Raw genomic sequence first — 19,972 nt, forward strand, 5'->3', positions numbered from 1 at the left:
CGCGATGCTTTGAGTGGCACCTAGTTCCACGGAGTCAAGGTGACCTCATCGTACACGACGCCATTGCGGTTCAAGACGAACTGCACGCTCATGGCCTCCTCAGTCGAATCCACGCGCAGGTATCCCCAGTCGTTTAGGTGGCTCACACTCCACTCGCCAAGCTCCTTTGAGAATCCTTGCTTCTCCAAACCAGCGCCTGCCGATCCAATCACAATGTGGACAGGTCCTTGGCCGTCCTCTGTGCACTTCCCGTTACGCACAGCACAGCTACGCTCGTACGAGTGCTGGTGACCCACTAGCATTAAATTCACTTTGTACGTCCAGAGCAAGTCCTCCACTTCATCGCGGAAGTGCTGAGCCACCTTGTAGTCGGCCTCCTCGCCAAGCTGAGTGGTGTACATCATCCGGTGCGACGTTAAAACGACCCACGGCGTCTTCTTCCGATCCACATTCTTCAAGTCGTTCTCCAACCACTTGTACTGCTTGGATCCACGACGCCAATCGTGCTCGGATGAAATCTGGATAACGTGGATTCCACCGTAGTCAAACGAGTACCAATAGATACCATTACCGTTAGCGGGAGCATCCCAGCGGTAGTACATCGGCACCGAGCATTCACCGGACGAATCTTCACCGTAATTGGCCCAGTCCGGGTGGAAATCCATTCTCCCATCCTCCCCCATAGCGCCGCTTGGGTCATTGGCACCGCCAGTTACGTAGTCATACTCGTGGTTACCAATGCTGATCATGTACGGGACTCGGGTAGCGTATGGCTCAATCACATGGAAGAACTCGTCCCACACGTGAGCGTGACCGCGAGCGTAGCTGATGTCTCCAAAGTGTAGGAGGAAACTGTCGTAGCCGTCCATCACGTCTTGATACGATCGCACGGCAGTAGACGTCGCAGCAGGCGCCGGATCCACGCCCATATCAGCGTACGCAATGAACTTGGCGCTCTTTACGGACTCGTCCGGACGACTCATGAGCGAGTAAACCGAGCTCCAGCCATCCTTGTCACTGCCAAACTTGTAGAAGTATCGTGTTCCTAACTTCAGTCCTTTTAGGATGACTGTGTGCATGTTACCTGGGTCACGGAACCATTGCTGGCTCGTGAGGTTCGCTGGACGGTGGCACATGTGAGCAGCTGTGTATGTCTTGGACTTGCCTTCAGCATGCTTGTTCAGCGCAGCAGGATCAAGGCCGTACTTGACCACAGGCGTGTTACGGGAGGCTGAGTTAAACATCACTGACATCTCGTCGACATTCTCTGTGAGGGCAATATGCCCGTGCTTTGGGGCACTGAAAGATTCAACCATACCCACTTCCAGTTTGGCAAGCGGAGCGAAGACGTTGCCATTTGCCTGGAAGTTGAAGTACTCCACGGTGTAATTGCAGCGCATCATGTACAGCGATGAGAAGCGGATGGAGTTGGGCAGCTCCGGCCCATCAGCCCCAGGTCCATTGGCTTCCGTGATGCCAATCTTAACGAGAAAATCCTTGTCGTGAGCCTTGGGGCCGCAGCTGAGGCCGACAAAGTCCGTCTGATGCGGACTCTTCACACCACTCCAGGAGATCACCAAATCCTCTCCGTCCCTTAGTAGCGGCGGTGTTGCAGTCAGCGTGACAGTACCCAGATCGCCAGCAACGTTACCTTTGTACATATCCTGCAGAAAACCGGTTTTATCGTCGCGTTTAACGTCCCAGACACTGTCCTCGTAGTGGACGACAGGACGCGGGTCTCTGGCCAGTTGATCGCGCAGAGTGTCTACATATCTGTAGCTCAGTGGGGGCTTTTCCGCTAGCACAAACGCAGCCAAGAAAGCGGGTAGCAGTAGCAAAGTCTGAAGAGACGCGACCATCGCTCGCTTCTATTGCGTGATTCTTCTATCCAGGCGCTTGTCTTCCCCAGCGCCGATCCGCTTATGGTTACGGTGAATCTCAGTTCAACTTGACTTCTTCGCTGACAAAACCGGAGCTTTTAGACGAGAATAAACATGCTGATTCTGTCATTGAAAAGCTGATTTGTTCAAATACCTGTTTTTCGACCAGTTACCGTGCAGTTTGCATTTTGCTTGGCAAAACGCACTTTGAGCAGCATGGGCATGAACTTTTGGCACTCGACGCACTAGTACGCTGACATCTCTACCTGTAAGATACGGGCGAAGTGCTGACGTCCTTCTCTATGTGTTTTCCTCCGATGGTACAGCCTGTACTGGATGAAGGATGTGACCAAGAGCGACCTGCGGAAGAGGAACCCGCAGGACCGTAGGCACTTGACGGACGACGAGATCGACAGCATCCACCTCGCCAACATTTCGCGTGAGTTGTAAACGAGTGGTTGTCCATCGATTCTGATAGAAAAAATGGAGGACAAGACTACTAATTTGATGTTTTTACTGGTGTTGTATGCTTAAGTGCTTGAGGAGATCGGCCCCCGGTTGAGAGTTCGCCAAATCATAATTTATACGGCCATCATTTTCTATCGTCGCTTTTACCAAACGTAAGACTACGGTGGTTTGCGTAGCATTAGATTCTAGTATCTGACGAGTAATTTGGTACACGTGACAACAGGCAGAGCTTCGTGAACTTTGATCCTCATCTGGTCGTAGGTACCGTGTTCTTCCTGGCCTCCAAGGTGGAGGAGAGTCAGCTATCGTTGACAACAGTCGCCTCTGTTCTACATCACTATACCACGAGTAGGCGGAAACTAGCTACTTCGGTAGATTGCGCTGTCAGACGAAGTGTCTAACATAGTTTTGTGCTGGCGATGAAGCTGGCGTGGACGAGGACGAGTCCATGTACACGTTCCAGGACAAGGATATCCTCGAGTGCGAGTTCTACGTGATTGAGGCGTTGCAGTTCGACTTGATCCTGCATCATCCGTTCCCTTCGCTCCTCCAGTACGGCTACATCAACTGTTTTGTCTCGACTTCCTGCTAATAGTTTCTCTCTGGCCTATAGATTTCTGGACGAGTTTGAAATTCATGAGGAGTGTCTTCAACTCGCGTGGTAGGCTTTTTCTTTTCTTCACTTGAAAGAAGTGTCCTGTTGTGCTAACTCCGCAATGATCGCGATCATGTCCGCTTAATAGGCAACTCATTCAGTATTCTTATCGCACGGACATCATTCTTCTGTATCCGCCGTTCATGGTGGCGTATGCGGCTGCGTATATCTCATGCCGTGATGCGGGCTATGATGCCGCGCAGGTGTTTGCCACCGTGAACATCAAGAAGGACTTGCTGCTGAAGATCGTTGGCGAATTTCAGGACGCTGTAGAGGATGAGACGAAATTGTACGCGGTACAGGCGACGGCTTTGGAAAAGCTGGATGAGATCATCCCCGACGCATCTGCTGCGGAGGCGGAGGCCGCGCCCAGTGCGCCAGCGGAGAAGTGAGACGTAGGATGACAGCGATGTAAATGAGATCATTCCAATCCTGAAATAGTGCTGGTCTTGCTCGAGATCAAGGCCCTAGTGCCATTTAACACTGCTGGTACAGCAATGCTGTATGCAACGGTTGCAATACTCTCAGGAGTATTTGAATACCGGTATGGTGGGTTTCATTAAGGAGCGTGCAGGTTTCTGGACAAATTTGAGGCAGGCGGCTTATGTAACTAGGTCATCTTCTGAACGGTGGCTTTGAACGATAACAAGATATCGCGACCCTGTCGTACTATATTACCACGGGGTGCGCAACACCATAACGACCGTTGAGCTCTTGCGTGCAGATGGAACAAGTGTGCGAAACAGCATGCTGTCCATTTTTTAGGCTGTTCGAACGGATGGCCAGATCTGTGAGCCCGGCCAGCCGGACAGTCGTCGGGTCTCAGCTTGGCTTGACGTTGCATCTCATTCGCTGCGATGAAAGGTGGTGACAGTGTTTCCAATGCAGCAACATCGGTACATAATGGTTTTGCTGGTTTTGCTGAATCCAGTTGAACTTGAACTTTGTTCCCATTACAGTCGTGCACCTCCAATTAGGCAGGGCGGACCATATCAACAGTGCCAGGGCATAAGTGCAAAACGTAAAGCAAAAAACAAACGCGAATCCAGTGCACTGATATTTTATTTGTTAATTCAGTACAACATTTACGCCAATCTTTTGGATAATCTTGGCGTCAGACGCGCGAATCGCGGGCGCGCAACAGCGCCCCCGGTCGCGATAGGCGTCTGGCAAGGCGGCAACTTCCGCCAACCGTTTAAAAATACACTGGACGGTAGTGCACTTTACTGCTTGGGGGTCTTAAAGCGCTCCGTTGCCCAACGAGCAAGTTCGGAGTGAGTGCTTGCAAGATCTGACTTGTGCTTCTCGCACAAAGACTGCTTTTGTGGGACATGTAGGAGGAAGGGCGATGTCTAATTGTCTTTGGCGGTTAAAATCAAAGTGTGTGTTTGTAAGAAGACGTCCGATCCAAAATTTAAAACCAGATCGATGCGGCGTGTCATCCCTCGGCGAGGAGGGGAAAACCGTTGAGGTTAATTGCTAGGGTGGTGATGGGCAAAGGTAATTGCGCATCCGATTCGCGTAATCATAAAATCTGGCAGGGTATCGACTGATACCAGTGCCGAATTGGAGGTGCACGACTGTACGATGGTGAGACCCCTGCGTCCGCGTACGAGCTCGGCGGTATGGTCACCGCGCGGTGCCATCAGATGATCGTCGGGACAGGAGTCTTCTCGGCCACCACCAGTGGTAAAAACCACCAGCTGAAGACGTATTAATACATGCATTATTTAAACATGAGGTCTACCGGGCTTTATAATTTTGCGGGTGGCTGGAATTGCGAAAGCAATTTTTAGGCCTTTTTGCCTTGCATTTTTGCATACAGTTTGGCCCCACCGTGTTGTACACTCGTACAGCGTAAACTGCAGCCTTGATCGTGCCTGTGCTCCTCAGGAGCCCAGGAGCCTCCTGGGCTTTGTAGCAGACGTGTGTGCCACACACGTCTGCCTCTGGCCCACACAGTGTGGGCCAGAGGCACCTTCGCGTCGTCGCAGCTGCTATTCAAGGTTTACCGCGCTTGGCGGCTTCGCAGGACATGAGCTGCAGCAGCGAGGAGAGTCGAGCTTGTTGCCATTTGCGATGCAGCCTGCATCGCAGGGCGCGGCAAGATCTCGGCGGATATTACTTTCAAAAACGCCGTGTAACAGACTTGCATATGTGCCACAAGAAACCTAAAGTCCATCTCTTATAGATTGAACCTAGGGGAGATGGACACGCACCTACCTTCCTTGGTGCATGCGCATGATTCTAGGAAAGAAATCAGGTTTCAAAGCTAAACAATCACAAGGATAACAAAAGGTTTGCAAAACCTCTTCAGCGAGAGTGGAAGGTTAGCAAATTTAGCAGAATTATAAAAGAATTTGCCATTCGATCCGTCTTTATTACGAAAGTCAGCAGATGCCGCGCTGCCGGTCCGTTCATTATCGGATCGGCGTCTTCAGTGTGAACTGCCCAAAGGTGAAGTCGTCTCGGCGCCGCCCCTCCAAGTTCAAGTTGCCCACCAGCGGCTGCGCTCGCTCGTCACCGGCGTCTCTGCCTTCTCCACTTGCCGTTTTCCTCACTCGGAGACAGCGTAGGTAAACAGCGGACAACCATGGTCATGCAGAGCGTCCTAACCGGGACACCACAGCGTGTGCTGCACACTACTATTGCGCACGTCTCCAAGCCCTCAGGGTCAGGTGCGCACACATACACGCAGTACCTCGTGCGGGTGTCGGACGAGCGCTCGCCCGGTCTCAACTGGACGGTCTATCGACGCTACTCAGAGTTCCGCAACTTTAAGCTCGCACTCGAGGAGGCAAGTAAGCGCGGCGATATGTGCGCACACTGCGCGATCATGTCCAAACGCACCTGCTTCGTTCTCTTCCCGCACCGCCGTCTCTTCGGCAACCTACGCGAGAAGACTCTTGAAGCACGCCGCTTCGGACTCAACACGTTCCTTGACGCTGTAGCCAAGCACGCACGCACTTGTCGAGAAAGCATGACGTGCCAAACGCGTCCGCTTATGGACAAATTCCTCATGGTCAACGACATGCGCTACACGTACTTGAACGTGGACATGAGCGAGTCCAGTGGTGCCGACCAAAGCAGCAAAGTCTCTGCAGGCGAAAAGCGTGTGTCGATGAGTGGCCTCTCGCACCGTTCCTTATCAATGGTGAATCGTACTAACCGATTGAGCGGCTACTCCGACTACCGTGAGGATGCTGTGCGGAGCTGCACCGAGGAGTGGACACACACTGAAAGTGACGAGCTCACTGAACCGGCGACTGATCCGAAGGCAGATCAGCCTCAGGAGGAAGCATCTATGACGAAAAACACTACACCGCAGGACAACCAGCTGCAGCAGGATGAAAGCGGTGTGACAGTGCAGCGCACTAGCAAGCCAAATCTGCTGGCCTACGCGAACGACCGACGTTCCCGCACGCACTCTTGGAACGACAACACTTCTCAGCCCGCGGCTAGGCAAAGTCTTGCATCCGAGTGGGAACGTTCTACCTACAAGCAGCCGTCAAGCACGTCCACGTCCCGTCATTCGGACCCTGGACTTGCTCGGAATGAGCTGCTGAACTTCACTCGCGGCAGCTTTTCTGGGGGCGGTCGCCCGCACCGCGCCGAGGGCCGACCGCGCTCTCGCAAGGTGCACTTATCATCTGCCGCTAAGCGCGTGAAGAAGCTAGAGGAGGCGGAAGCGCGCTTCTCCGTGCAGTCGCAGGCACGGAAGCCGAAGTGCCTTCCGCGACTCGCGACGATCCCCGAGTAGGCTTGTTGGCAAGCTGTGCCTCGCGCGATCCCGTTCGGACTCCACCAAACTAAACCGCCGGCATCGAAGGCGGCACTTGCCGTGTATAGTTTCTATCTATCCCAACCATAACTTACAAACAGAACCATGAGCTTGTACATTTGCATGATACATTCACGTGCCCGTCTACGCGGCTGTGAGCATTAGAGAAACGAATCTCCGAACAGAGCACTTTCGCGATTCGTGCCCAGAAATAGACAGAGAAGAAAACATGTACAGACGCGATACATGAAGCCGTTCCGGCGTTTTGCCCCCACAATGCGATGGTACATACCGGTCCTGTAGGCCAGTGAAAGCGTTTCCCACCAGCACCATTGCCTTAGCCAGTTAGGGAGCATAACACGCATTCGGTTGACAATTGTTACTTCATGTTACTACTAGTAGCGACCCTAGGAGCTCTAGGACTCGTTTAGAGCAATCATAGTTGAAGTGCGAATTTCTTTCTCAGACCGCCTGGCCACGCATTTATCCGGTGATCACTCGCACACCGCCGAGAGACGCAATGGTGTGGGCGAAGTTGTGGTTCGGCTGCTTGATGAACATGAGGTTCTTGGGCTGGCTGTACTTGCGTGCAACCCACTCGACCATGGCGGGGCCGAACGGACCCTCGACGCTGAGGAAGTTGAGCTTGATCTTGAGGTACACGTGGTCAAACATGGACACCGTCTCCTTGAAACCTTCAGGAACTACGGTGCCACGCGGGTGGCAGTGCACAATGAACAGCGTGCGCGTCTGTTCGTTGGTGCGCACGTACAAAATGGCCTTGTTGATAATGTTCAAGTTCGGGGTCTTGCAGAAGAAAAACACGGCCGGCTCGTTGATCTCTCGGATGAATCGCGCAATTGTCTGGCCACCACGGGCACCAGTACGCAGCGAGTGGGTCTCGTCCTCATCGTTGCTGCGTTGAGACGGGCATAGCTGCCGCATGCAGTAAAGACACATCCGCAACAGGAAGGTGCGTTCGAACATAATGTACACAAGCGACAGCACCGCGATGAAGTAAAGCGAAAAGTACGTCAGGATCGTCGGGTCGCCCAGCAGATTGCCCATGAACGTAGTCACCACCATTAACACACCTAAGATGCAGCTCCACCACGGCGCGATCACCGTGCGCGGAATCTCAGCGCGCTTGAACTTAAGCAACATGCAGCCGGTGCCGAACAGCGTCATGAGGCCTAAGAAGGCGTAGGTGTATACGCCCGACAGAGTCTCCGTGTCGCCATGCAGAATCAGCACCAAGCTTGTTGCCACCATGAAGTAACCAATGATGATAAAGTGGTTCGTTCCGCGCGCCTTGTTCACGTGAAGCAGGAAATCCGGTACCACGCGGTCACTAGCAAGTCGACGGACGAGACCAACAACACCAACGTATGCAGTCAGAACAGCACCCGATAGCACGATGAACGCGTCCAGCGCCACGATCAGTTGCATCTTCTCGCCCGCAACCTTCAGTCCCATTTCAGCCAAGACGGTGTTCCTTTTGTCGACAATTCCGCCTGGGCCGTTCAGTGGCAACACACCAAGCGAGAGCAGAGCGATCAACGGATTGAAGATAGCAACGCCCCACCACATGTTCTATTTAGTGATCAATGCATGTTAAGTTAGTGTCAAAAGTACATTGGGAACATACCGCACAAGAACGTACCCGCAGGGTTTTCGGGAAGACCCCATCAGCTTGTTCCTCCACAAACTGTGAAGACGTCTCAAAGCCAGAGATACCGAGCATAGCAGTTGATGTGCCAAAGAAGATGGCTGTCAAGAAGTTGCCTGACATGATATCTCCGGCGAGGTTGATGTCTGGGAAGTCCGTGTCGAAGTTCGCCCACAGCGTCTGGAAGTCATCCTTCACGATATAAATTGAAGAAAGCACGCAGAGCACCACCAGCGTCGTTGCATGAGCGATAAAGATCACAAGTGCCACGACAGCACTTTCCGTGATGCCGATGAGACTCAGGACAGCAAAGATGAATAGCAGACCGATCGTAGCCGGCACAATCTCCAGCGAAGGCACGTGCGACGCCAAGTAGTTGCAAGCCGATGTTCCGGAGACCACACCCGTGGCAATATATGACAAGATCGCGAGGGAGGCAGCCATGGCAGCCACGCGCTTCGACGTGGTGTTGAGCAGGACGTTGTACGACCCTCCGTTAAGTGGCACGGCATTCAGCACTTCTCCGTAGATGAACCGGTACAGATACAAAATGCCAGCCACGATGGCTAAAGCCACGGGTGCCAGCTTACCCGCCTTGGACGCCACAAGCCCCGAGACGTACAGGCAGCTGGACAAGATATCGTTCCCGCAGATAGCTGTAGCCAGCCACTCCGACAGCTTGGTGTGGTCCGTGGATAGATGAGCTTGGATCTCGTTTAGCTCGGTATCGCTCGCCACTGTCGAGGAGTGGTCCCCCCAGCCGGGGAACTCCCAGCCCTTAAGCGCGTTCGTGTGCTTGTTCACGTGCAGCATCAGCGGACTTAGCGGTGGAGGGCTAGCTCCCACATCCTGTCGCGCGTGGCTCGGTATGGCTCCGTATCCAGAGGGGTGCTTCTCCTTGTCAGCCATTGATCTGAGTTGGATTGGTAGCACGAGGCTCGAAACTCAGGATACGACTTGGACGGCGCTTGGCAAGTTGGCTTGTGATAGACCGTCGCAAACGCTTGCAAATCTTTATGTCTACCGATAAAATACCGGTATTATATCGGAAGCAAAGTGTCACACGTGAGGTTGTCAGCGACGCGACCATTTGTCGAAGCAGGAATCCTGCGCAGGTGAATCTTGGGAGTCCTCGTCTCGTTACGCTCACCTGTAAGGGCTAGTGTGCTGCAGCATTGTTGCCACCAACGGCCATGGAGTTTACTTTCGAACGACGAAACATGTGCATGGCAACCTTTACTCTGCTCGACGTACGTAATGGTTTCACGGTTGTAGTGTTTGCAGATTGCGTCTGTATTTATTCTCTTTGCACGCTCCAGTTGGGCTGCAGCTTACAAGTCGTTCAACTGCTTGACGTTGCTACGTAGAAGTTCTTCGTCCGCGCCGGAAAACTGTAGAGATCATAGTGACAAAGAAGTTCAAAGTCAGCGGCAACTCACAGCAATTTCAATGCAGCATGGGCGTACCGAGAGCGACTGCTGGAACTTGCCATCCTTGAAATAGAAAAACGTGGGCATCGACTAGCAACAACAACAGCACAAGACAAGGTCATGTCAGCAAGAACACTGATTCATTTCGTAGGGAATGCGGCGGTGACACTCACGCGCACGCCGGCCTTGGAGGTGGTGTCGTTTAGCTCATCGACGTCCAGCTTGGCAAAGTCGATGTCTTCGTACTTGGCACTGTATCGCCATCATCAATCACATGCTCAATCTACCCCAAGCAACTGGACCCCTCTCACCTCAGTTTGTCGTAAATGGGACCGATCATCTTGCAAGGTGGGCACCATTTGGCCGTAAAGTACACGATCGCCTTGCGACCCGTTCCCTCCTGCGCACAAGTTCTTAGGCAAGAGCAACTCATAACCATCAAGCAACCGGCAATCACTCGCACCGTGGTAATCTGCGTGTACGCATCGTCCGACCCGATAATCTTCACTCGGCTCTGGGCGCTCGAGGACAAAGCGCGACTGCCGCGCAGCACGCGAAGACTCGTCCTGGACGTGAACACCTTTAGCATCATGTTGAAAAAGTGAGGTTGGTTTTACTTAGATCGATACCGGTATCGCCAGCTTACCGGTATGTCAATGTCATGCCAAAGTATCCTCGTATATCAGGTCCATGGAGAGCCCCGAGGCAAGTCGCGACGACCGCATGGCCACGCTGGCGGGTCGCCGTGCAGAGCTTCAGAAGCTGTCGAGCGAGGAGGGTGAGTGGACGCTGTATCGCACACTGTGTCAGTTCCGGCTTGGATACTTCTCGTTCCTTGTGCTTATGTGCATACTCATGTTCAGTGTCACGTTCCTCATGGAAATCTTCTTCGCGATATTTCTGCCTAGTGCACGTATGGACCCATACTTCACAGTGCGCTCCATTGTACTGCTAGCTTGCCTCCCCTTCGCGCTTATATTCTTGTCCTACTGCTTCGAAGAATCTAGTCGGCTGTTCTTGGACGCCATTGACACGAGAGAGGGTAGTCTCGCCAACTTCCGTCTGTCGCTGTGTGTCTGCATCCACTACATGCGTCACTGGCGCGAGATGCCTGACGACCGAATGGAGAGAGGACGGTATGACGCTTTTCGGGGTGATGACGAGGATCAGGAAGCCTGGGCGAGGTTCGTCGGCTGGATTACTGCTGGACCGAAATATGTGCTGAGCACCATCTACACGAACGACCCGTTTAGCGACAACAACAAAGAGTCCGAAGATGAGAAAAGATACGAACTGGAATTACTTTTCCAGAGACAACAGAGTGAGGAATCAGGCCACCAGCACAGCAGCCGCTTTCTTCGTCACCGAAGCAGCAGCCAAAGTAGTAGCAGTAGTAGTGAAGAAAATTCACCGTCGTCTCGGTGGAAACGAGCTTTACAAGTTGCAAGTACGACGGTCAAGTTTAACACTACGCATTTCGACGGACCTCCGCTGGACTTCTCCACGCTCGTCATCACAGACGTGTTGTGTCCATTTGTCTTCGAGCTGATCACATTGTGGACGTTCGTTGTCTCGCTGCTAGCAAATTTATCTCCTCTGGCTGCTTTTCTCGACTACATTCAATGTGGCTTCTACATGCAAGCAATCTATCTGGCTGTCTGGATGATCTGCCACTTTTGCAGTGCTAGAAACCGCAAGATGAGAGAGTTTGTGAGCAACTATCGACGTCGATACCGTGACATGCAGCGCGAACTACTTGAGATGGAGAACGAAAAGCGTGCGGAACATCTTTGGCTGGTAAGCATCGGCTTTCGCGCTGTGGAGCAGTTCCAGACCAGCTTCTTTACGTTTGTGGAGGCCATTTTTGAGTTTGGGTACAGCATTCGAGAGAGGTGTTGCCCCTGCATGTCGCCACCAGAAAATGATACCTCAGTCACAAGTGAAGAGAAGACACCTCTGCAACAGGGCGACGAAGCCCGCTACATGCAAGCACAAGAAACGTCGGAAGTTTTTACCGAAGGAACGGATCCAGTCACGGATGCGAACGAGCCTCAGGAGGCTTTGGAAGGCAAGCAGCGCATGCACAAGATTGGCGAGCATATTCGGGAGCTAAACGTTTGGTCCAAGTTTTCAAGCAAGCGTCGGATTCGTATTTTGTGGCCAATCGTCATTCTGAGTGCAATCATCTCATTCTACGCATTTTATGTTGGTTGGGGCATCATGGGCATTTGCCTCATCCTTCTTGGCGATACGATTCAGGCCAAATATCCTCAGGTACGGCGCTTACTACTATAATAACTGTGTCCTCGATTGCTGCTAATTCGGTTCGTCTGTGCAGATTTTTGGGCTGACGTTCAAGTCATTCATCACCTTCTTTGTTATTCTGTCGTTCGTCTTCTTCTCGTCCACGTGGGCGATTGGAACTTTCGTCCAAGGTGATGATTTCTTCGTGTATCCACCGACTGATGAATCTTTAGCTGCTCTGGCAACTCCTTTCGCTATGAAGTCAACAGAATCGCCCGTGCACTGGACAAAAGTCGCAGAGTATCCTGTGTGTGCGATCGACTTAAATTCACTCGATATTGTGGATTTTGCACTCATTTCCGATGCTGTCTACGGTTGGAATACCGCGATTCAAGTCAAGTCATTTACCCAACGCTTTAATGGCACGGAGCTTGGTGATTGGGAATTCGTAGCACGTAACGATGAGGATGCGGGCCACCAAGTGTGGACTGAGCTCTACTTTCCTTCGATTAACATGACTGTTATTGCGGTGAGAGGGACAGCTACAGCTACCGATGCTCTCGAAGATCTCCACTACTGGTTCGGTGTGAGCGTGATGCAGGCTGCGAATATCTTCATCCCTTTCTTGAAGCAACTTCCTAGTGAATTCGTCGTGAAGATGCTGTCCATGAACTTCCTCCGAGCTATCATGCCACCTCCAGTGTACTCGGAGCTGCTAGACCATGTGATTGTTGTTCGTAAACGCGTTGGTGGAGATCGTCTTGTGCTAACTGGCCATAGTTTGGGCGGAGCAATGGCAGCCATGGTCGGAGCTAAGACGCACACGCCTGCCGTATCCTTCTCAGGACCTGGGCTACTGTACTCCCGTGGGCGATTCGATGTCGATGACGGATCTATTCGCGACTACGTGATGACCGTCAAACCTCGACGCGATATTGTACCACAGGTGGACGAGCTTGGCGGCATGGTCCAAGAGATCGAATGCAGACGCGACAACCCACTCGCTTGCCATAGCACCGTGACGCACATGTGCGAGCTCTACGCTGCATGCGGTGACAAACGCAAGCGTGACTGGTCCAAGGCGACGCAGTGCCAAGAGTACTTCCATGGCAACTAAAGTGGATCTTCGATCTGCTTCCACTTCAAAGGGATTAAATAAAAGGGTTTAAATATACTGAACTTTGTAAGGACTCTTCAATCGAATGTCGCGCATAACAGCATTGCAGCCACAAACCATTTTACTTTGGAAAATGAGCAGCGTAGCTCGCCAAGAAGTGACGACGGAGGTGACGACGCCTCCATCCACCGACACGGCTCCCATCTATCGTGTTGAACTTCAACCACGACCGCATGTGACTTTCGACGAGAGCGTCGTAGACAACGAGCACCTTGGACGTAGGCGCTCCAACAGTAAGTCGATTCTCGGAACCTTTTAACAATTTATAGTGGCTGACTTCGTTTGGTGCCATAGAATGCTGCATTTTTCACAAGAAGAGGGAGTTCGGAGAGAGCTCCAGTGAGAGCGGTGATAACTCAGATGGCTCGGATAGTGGTGGTGAGCATCATAACCACAATCACTCACATGACTGCAAGCATAAAGCGCGTCGACGTCGGACGAGGCGGAAGAAGCGGGCGCCTTCGCCATCTTCTTCCGACGAGGAAAAGATGTCTGCGCCGGCTGAGTAATGTGGGCGGTAAGGAAGTTAGTAAACAGATCAAGATGATGGAAGAAAGCACTTTGTATTCGAGCGTGAGCTATACTAGTTGACTTGCCAACTGCATTACGGTCGGGAAGCACCTCCACGCTATAAGCACCGCGGTCTGGAGAGTTAGAAGTGATAAAGACCGCTTGCACGACTTTAATACAGCTAGTACACAGCATTGATTTACTAGGTTGTGCTCGCTGGTGTCTCCTCCACTTTCTCCTGCAGCGACTCCCCTTTCGCTTGCGTGTCCGCTTTCAACTGTTCAGATCTTGCCTCAGAGCCCTGCATCAATATCGATTAATGACTCTAGCGAGCTGCTACAATAACGGAGCATGAGTGCCGCCTCTTACCTTGTTTTGGTCAACAATTAGCATGCAGTCGATGATCGCACGTGAGTTCAACAACGAGTTGTCCCATAAATTAAGCAAATGGAGCAGAAAGTTGTGGCGCAAACCGTGATCCAGGAGCCTGTGGGCGCAAGACAGTGAGCACCAATAGAGTTTCTCGTTTGAAGTGGTTGAGTCAACGCACCATCTCCCGTGGTTCCGAGCGAACATGCGGCACGAAGACGCTACCATAAAGTCGGCCAGGATCCTGCTCGCACATTATGAGAAGTCAGAGACTACAGTAGTTCTCATCACCCATTCACAATTTGCACATACTTGGACTCCTTCACGTGGCGGTTCCACTTCTTCATAAACTCCTTCTCTTCCAGCGAGACATCCTCAAATTCGTCCAGTAACTACATCAATAGAAACGAACCACAAAAAATATCAGCATTCAGCTCATTCGCCACTCCATTCCCCCTGTCAAGCTCAACACGTACCCGCTCGCTCTGCTTGGTGATCCAAGTCTCATCAACATCGTCGTCGCTGTCATAGTCCTTTTCGTGGTCCAGTACCACAGCGCCAGTTCGAGAGTGGAAATACTGGCGTTGTAGAAGAGGCGCATAGAACTCCTGGGGCTGTTCTTGCGAGAGCTCATCCATCTCATCAAACTCCTGCATCAAGCCTTCAACAGCCTCCACTGCCTGAGAGCCATACGGGCCATATTTCTTTCCAGACAAGTGGGTAAAGTGGTGCTCAAAGCGACTTGGCTCCTCATTCGGAAACATGTCAAGCTCCGACAACGCTGAGCGGCGACCGGAGCTGCCATTCCGCGGGTGATACTCTTGCATTACCATCACATAAATGTGCGGGATGTTATCGTGTCCAACCTGCATGTTAAAAATGTAAATTAGGCATTTAAATCATCGCGTGAAATTCGTAACCGGGCACACAGCCGCCAACTCACCGTAGCTTGGAAGCGGAAGCGGTCGTGGGACGAAACCAAGTGAGCAACCAGACCACGCAATGAGCCAGCAAACATGTTGCACCATGCGCACGAGTACTCCATGCGCTTCTCGCTCATTCGTCGCAACATCGAATGGTACAGAAAATGGAACCACACCTGCACAAGATTATCAAATCAAGATACAAAGAGAGAGTAAGTATCCTATGCTCCTTGGCTTATGCAGTAAGAGTATAACATACCCCTGAACACGGATTCTGCTCAGCAGAGGTAACATCCCGTTTCGGGACGGCTAATGCGAAGTCCTCGTCGATTTGCTTGCTCTCGTCCTCCGACTTCAGCTTGGCGTCATAAATGCTTGCAAGACGCTGCATCTTTTTCGTCTTAGGCAGCGGATCCCACGTGATGCGGAACTCGCACTTGACGCCTACAGCACATCACACATTCGATCAGCTCGATCTAGTAAGTTGTCGAGCTGCTGAACATGTACTCACCACCATTGACCGACGACGCAATCGCCGGCAATTCAACGGTAACATATCCCACACGACGACGTGACATGTTGAGACGCAGGAGGTTGCCGAAGAGAGGCTTGCGGCCGTTGGCACACGTCGTCAGCAAGTCCTTCCCCCTTACGATGGACGCCACTGACGGAGCTGCGAACTTAAAAGCCGACTGGGCAGCGATCGTCTCGCCGACGTCACTGATCTCCACCACCTGGAAGACTGCGACGCAAATATCGGCGTTGAGGTCCACGAACTCCTTGGAAAGCGTCAGATCCTTGGAGCATGGCACGGGGATTAAACACGTGGCAAGAAGCGTGAATTGATTGTCATCGAACTTCTTGCCGTCAGCTTTGTAGAGCGAGACCAGCACTCCTGGACGCTGTTTTTGGCTCTTGAAGGCCTCCATGGTATCGGATGTCATGCCGATCTTGAAATCCTTCATGGTGGCACCAGCCTGCGCCTTCTTTACCTGCTTCTTCTCCTTCTTTGCTTTGGCCTCCTTTTGCTGCCAAGCCGGATCCAAACGATAACTCAGCGTCCTTGGCAAGAATAACGGACTTTGGAGGTGCTTGACCTCCAGCAGCTTATACAGAGCGGTAAGTCCGTGATACGTCTCCGCAAACTCATCCTCCATGTGCTCCTGGCGGACTTTGGTGCGACGCTCCTTATTGAGCGGCAGCTTACGCTCATGGCTCTCGTCACGTTTGCGCTTGCTGCTCCCTGCGTCCGCCATCCTCTGATGCGCGCGAAAGCTAAGAAATGCGGGCAGCCAACCCCGACCACCTATGCAACAACATGCTATGAATTTTAAGGAGCTTTTGGATATTCTAAAACAAAGGATTATGTACTATCACCGGTCATCTGATTCTGATAACATCAGCTAGAATCTTTTTCTTCAGTCGAAAATGACGGTTTCCAGTAGCAGCGAGGCGACGATTAACGCTGCGCCGATGGCCTCAGTGCTCGCAGACGCGAGTGCAGATGCGTCCATACTACGCAACTTTGCTGTGATTCTGTGCAGCGAATGTCAGTATCTTGAATTCCCGGGATGCGACCTGCACGGCGCGTTATACACACAGCAGCTGACGGACCCGGACGGGAAGCTACACGCCAAGTGTCCGAGCTGCACGGCGGCCACCAATAACGCGCGGCCATTTCGCGATGGCTGTCGCCGCTGCAAATCGCCTACTATTGTCTCCATGTGGTCCTGTTCGTTGCAGGAGATTCAGCAGGCCATAGACGCCTTCCCTGTTTCAGCAGAAGAGATCGAACACACTGTCATTAACTGCGAGCGCTGCCTCAGTGTCATCTTCCCAAGAGCTAGAGAAGTGTTGACCACGCGTTCAGCACTGGAACTGCTGGCAGCGGCTAGCGGCAAACCACTGAAAGTGGCTAACTTCCAACTGAGCATGCCACATGTGGACGGGTGTCTACGAAAAGGGATGCCGTTGCAGGCGGTGGCCGTGCAATTACCAAAGAGCGAGCTGAAGTTTGTGGTGGACAGGATCTCCAGGTGTCCGCTAGCTCCGAAAATGACTGGCAAACCGCAATATCGACCTCGAAAAGTGGAGCTGGTCACCCAGCAGAATCATTTACAACAGGTGACGACATCAACTCGTGATAAATGTGGACTTGTGAGGACTAAAGCACTGTATTATATGCTGCTGTAGGTTGCAATTCGACTGCTATCGACAGTAATCGATGCTTTTGATGCAGATTCGCCTGTTGTGGCTCAACCACTTCGACAGGTTTGCAGTAACGGCTACAGCGTCTTGCGAATGATTTTCTGACAAGTGAAATACTGCAATTAGGTTGTAGCGGTGCTTGGGAAGATGGAACCCCTCGCTCTATTCTCTGAATGGTCTCCACCTCGCCAGCTTTCAGCGGAGAAAGTGTTTCCGAAGGAAGTGACTGCAAGCTCGGTTTTCGACGAGCAGCATGCCGCCTCTAAGTACGTTGTTGGTGTTTTAATTATATGTACGGATTTATCCGCATTAAAACGTGATATTTGTTTTGATAAAACCTCACAGAATCTTTGAAAGCGATTCAAGTTTTTGGAGATCAGCTAGCAAAACAGATTACCAGTCAGCACAATCGAACGAGTGGATTGTGTGTCAGTTTGGCTCTGCGGTCTCGCTTTCGTGCGTTGAGCTAAAGTGGAGAGCAGACTTTGTTCCGGAGAGCTTTTCACTTAGCATTTCGACAGACGGAATGTCGTATGAAACTGTGGCAATTGTTACGGATCGCATCACAGACAATCGGATACTTGTACCGAAGGTTTGTTACACGAATGACATATTTCTTTGCTGATGGAGTGGTTATTCAATGCTAATGTCATTGTTTTTCGATTGACAGGGAACACTGTTAGCCTCTATTAAAATTACCATGTTTTCTTCAGGTGTGGTTGGTACGTTTCGATAGCATGTGTCATTACTGTAAGGTCATAGCTTTATGACGTGCTGGTTGTTGTCCAGGTGAAACGTTTGGTCTCGAGGCAATTGTATGCCAAGAAGCAGCGTTTAGCTCTGTGCACACGTCACCTGACGTGATGCTGCGTAGTATTCAGCAATGGCTCTTTGATGCTGCTGTTTCTTCGTTGCCTGAAATCCGGGATCTCGCGCTTCAAGCTCTGCAAAAGCTGCTGCTTGCATCAGGTTCCCTTTGTGGGCTTCTCCAGCTGGCAACGTGCCTCGTGCTCAATACACACGTCACAGCCACAACAGCTACTGCTGATTTCGATAGACAAGATTATGATCGCCTGGACCTGCTTTCCGAGGACGGAAAGAAATCTGCGCGCGTATTTATGAAAGAGCTGGCGACGTCAATTCAGCGTATTATGATCGGCAACCACTCGCATGGTCGTGTTCTAGATCAGCAGCTCATAGAACAAGTGTTTTTGATGCATGAAGAGGGGGATTCTTCACCAAACAAGGTGAGGAGAGTTAAACTATCACCTTTTCAACTGTTAATATGCTAAGGTACTCTTTTACGATGTAGGAGGCTACCAATGCTGGCTTATCAGCTTCTCTGGTGACGCTTCTGGTCGGGCGACACCAGTTCTTAAACTCTGTGGAGCGCAGATCACAGGTACGCTGACCATTCTTATTGTCAGTAAGCTCACTAACGAAACTCTGCAGCTGGGGATGATTATTCTTCACATGTTGAGTGAACTGTCGGCGTGGCAAATGAAACGAATGCAGAAGGCTGAAGAGTTGACCGGGAAAAAAGAGCTCGAGCTCATGCAGTTGGAAGAACCTTTCTCGATAGAGATTTGTCCCGACTTTTTCGCTATATCTCACCGTCTACTTGTCAGCATACTGTCGCGTTGGCTGTCCAGTGTCCAGGATCAAGCTAAGAGTGAAGGAAAAGGAAGCGATGCTGTGTCCAATGGGGATCACGGTACTGAAGACGTGTATGATGCGTTGGCTTCGTCGTGTGTGCGTTTTTGCTCCGATGCTGATCTGCTAGGGAGCCAGAGTGGTGTCGATTCATCCCTGGAACTACCCAACGGTGCAAGCTCGGGTCATTCGAAGTTCTCTCCTGATGGTCTATGCGTTGCTGTGCTCGAAATCATAACCTCAAACCTTCGTCGTTTGGTTCTCTCGAGGATTGACCCATTTGAGATTGGAATTACGCCAGCTCTGGTCCGAAGTGAGAGCGATTTACTGTTCGCGCCACCTGCGTTGAACCCCACCGTGACTTCACTTGAACAACTCATCTCACTCGGTACCAAGCGGAGTGACGCATTCTTTCCCGTATCCTTGAAAGCTGCTGCTGCAATGGAAGTTGGAACCGAAGCCTTTTATCCCTCATCACACCAGCGAACGAAAGTATTGGCGTCTCGCATGGGAAAGGGCGCGACATTAGAAGCACAAGTGCGTTGGCCTGTTCAAGAGCGTGACCAAGAAGATCCACGCTACGAGCGACTCATTTTAATGCTCCAGATGGAGTGCATTAAACTGGGCATTCGACACGCGATTCGAGGCAGCTGGTATTTCTTCATGCACTTGGTAGTGGAAGTGCCTTCAACTCGAGACACGGAGGAGGTGTTGACACAGCACTTTGCGTCGTGCATTCAGCGTGCGGGCTTCTCGTCGTGGCAAGTAGCTGCAGGCGCTCAAGAGCTCTCAATCAATCTGCAGCGCCATCTCCATTGGAACCGCGTGGAGAAGATGTCCCAGGACTCGGGAGCTGGCTGGATTCGCGTGTACCCTGCTGACGTTGCTGCGTACGATGAAGTGCTTACCGATGTCGAGGGATTTCTTGCAGAGCACGGGAAGTATAAGACGACAATGGCACGTCCCTAGTGTCTCCTGCATATATGAAACCAAGGTTGAATACAA

At 51.7% G+C, this 19,972-nt stretch overlaps 8 protein-coding genes across 8 annotated transcripts; 4 read left to right on the forward strand and 4 right to left on the reverse strand.

Annotated features, from left to right (window-relative positions):
* Positions 1-20: 20 nt before the first annotated feature.
* On the reverse strand, positions 21-1,942 carry PITG_05502 (calcineurin-like phosphoesterase, putative; the record flags this gene model as incomplete). Its single annotated transcript, XM_002999093.1, has 1 exon — positions 21-1,942. One exon carries the CDS (start codon positions 1,857-1,859, stop codon positions 21-23), a length of 1,839 nt encoding a protein of 612 aa, XP_002999139.1.
* Positions 1,943-2,216: 274 nt separating this feature from the next.
* Positions 2,217-3,395, forward strand: PITG_05503 (cyclin-C, putative; the record flags this gene model as incomplete). Its single annotated transcript, XM_002999094.1, has 6 exons — positions 2,217-2,319; positions 2,416-2,500; positions 2,572-2,696; positions 2,774-2,900; positions 2,962-3,009; positions 3,092-3,395. The coding sequence occupies 6 exons, from the start codon at positions 2,217-2,219 to the stop codon at positions 3,393-3,395; spliced, it is 792 nt and encodes a 263-aa protein (XP_002999140.1).
* A 2,201-nt stretch (positions 3,396-5,596) lies between these two features.
* On the forward strand, positions 5,597-6,900 carry PITG_05504 (uncharacterized protein; the record flags this gene model as incomplete). The annotated part of the gene is made up of 2 exons (XM_002999095.1): positions 5,597-6,228; positions 6,382-6,900. 2 exons carry the CDS (start codon positions 5,597-5,599, stop codon positions 6,761-6,763), a joined length of 1,014 nt encoding a protein of 337 aa, XP_002999141.1.
* A 239-nt stretch (positions 6,901-7,139) lies between these two features.
* Positions 7,140-9,413, reverse strand: PITG_05505 (uncharacterized protein; the record flags this gene model as incomplete). The annotated part of the gene is made up of 2 exons (XM_002999096.1): positions 7,140-8,377; positions 8,448-9,413. The coding sequence occupies 2 exons, from the start codon at positions 9,360-9,362 to the stop codon at positions 7,268-7,270; spliced, it is 2,025 nt and encodes a 674-aa protein (XP_002999142.1).
* Positions 9,414-9,725: 312 nt separating this feature from the next.
* PITG_05506 (uncharacterized protein) lies at positions 9,726-10,472 on the reverse strand (the record flags this gene model as incomplete). Its single annotated transcript, XM_002999097.1, has 5 exons — positions 9,726-9,844; positions 9,920-9,973; positions 10,057-10,135; positions 10,195-10,283; positions 10,347-10,472. The coding sequence occupies 5 exons, from the start codon at positions 10,470-10,472 to the stop codon at positions 9,785-9,787; spliced, it is 408 nt and encodes a 135-aa protein (XP_002999143.1).
* A 101-nt stretch (positions 10,473-10,573) lies between these two features.
* Positions 10,574-13,244, forward strand: PITG_05507 (uncharacterized protein; the record flags this gene model as incomplete). Its single annotated transcript, XM_002999098.1, has 3 exons — positions 10,574-11,757; positions 11,824-12,157; positions 12,222-13,244. The coding sequence occupies 3 exons, from the start codon at positions 10,574-10,576 to the stop codon at positions 13,242-13,244; spliced, it is 2,541 nt and encodes an 846-aa protein (XP_002999144.1).
* A 457-nt stretch (positions 13,245-13,701) lies between these two features.
* Positions 13,702-16,375, reverse strand: PITG_05508 (polycomb protein, putative; the record flags this gene model as incomplete). Its single annotated transcript, XM_002999099.1, has 10 exons — positions 13,702-13,805; positions 13,913-13,932; positions 14,018-14,091; positions 14,184-14,301; positions 14,365-14,427; positions 14,496-14,575; positions 14,660-15,049; positions 15,127-15,282; positions 15,366-15,550; positions 15,618-16,375. 10 exons carry the CDS (start codon positions 16,360-16,362, stop codon positions 13,702-13,704), a joined length of 1,935 nt encoding a protein of 644 aa, XP_002999145.1.
* A 453-nt stretch (positions 16,376-16,828) lies between these two features.
* Positions 16,829-19,936, forward strand: PITG_05509 (uncharacterized protein; the record flags this gene model as incomplete). The annotated part of the gene is made up of 7 exons (XM_002999100.1): positions 16,829-17,230; positions 17,441-17,580; positions 17,825-17,906; positions 17,985-18,036; positions 18,104-18,561; positions 18,627-18,716; positions 18,767-19,936. 7 exons carry the CDS (start codon positions 16,829-16,831, stop codon positions 19,934-19,936), a joined length of 2,394 nt encoding a protein of 797 aa, XP_002999146.1.
* Between the last annotated feature and the right edge of the window lie 36 nt (positions 19,937-19,972).

The sequence above is a fragment of the Phytophthora infestans genome, genomic scaffold, assembly GCF_000142945.1.
Source record: "Phytophthora infestans T30-4 supercont1.7 genomic scaffold, whole genome shotgun sequence".
Taxonomy (NCBI): domain Eukaryota; phylum Oomycota; class Peronosporomycetes; order Peronosporales; family Peronosporaceae; genus Phytophthora; species Phytophthora infestans.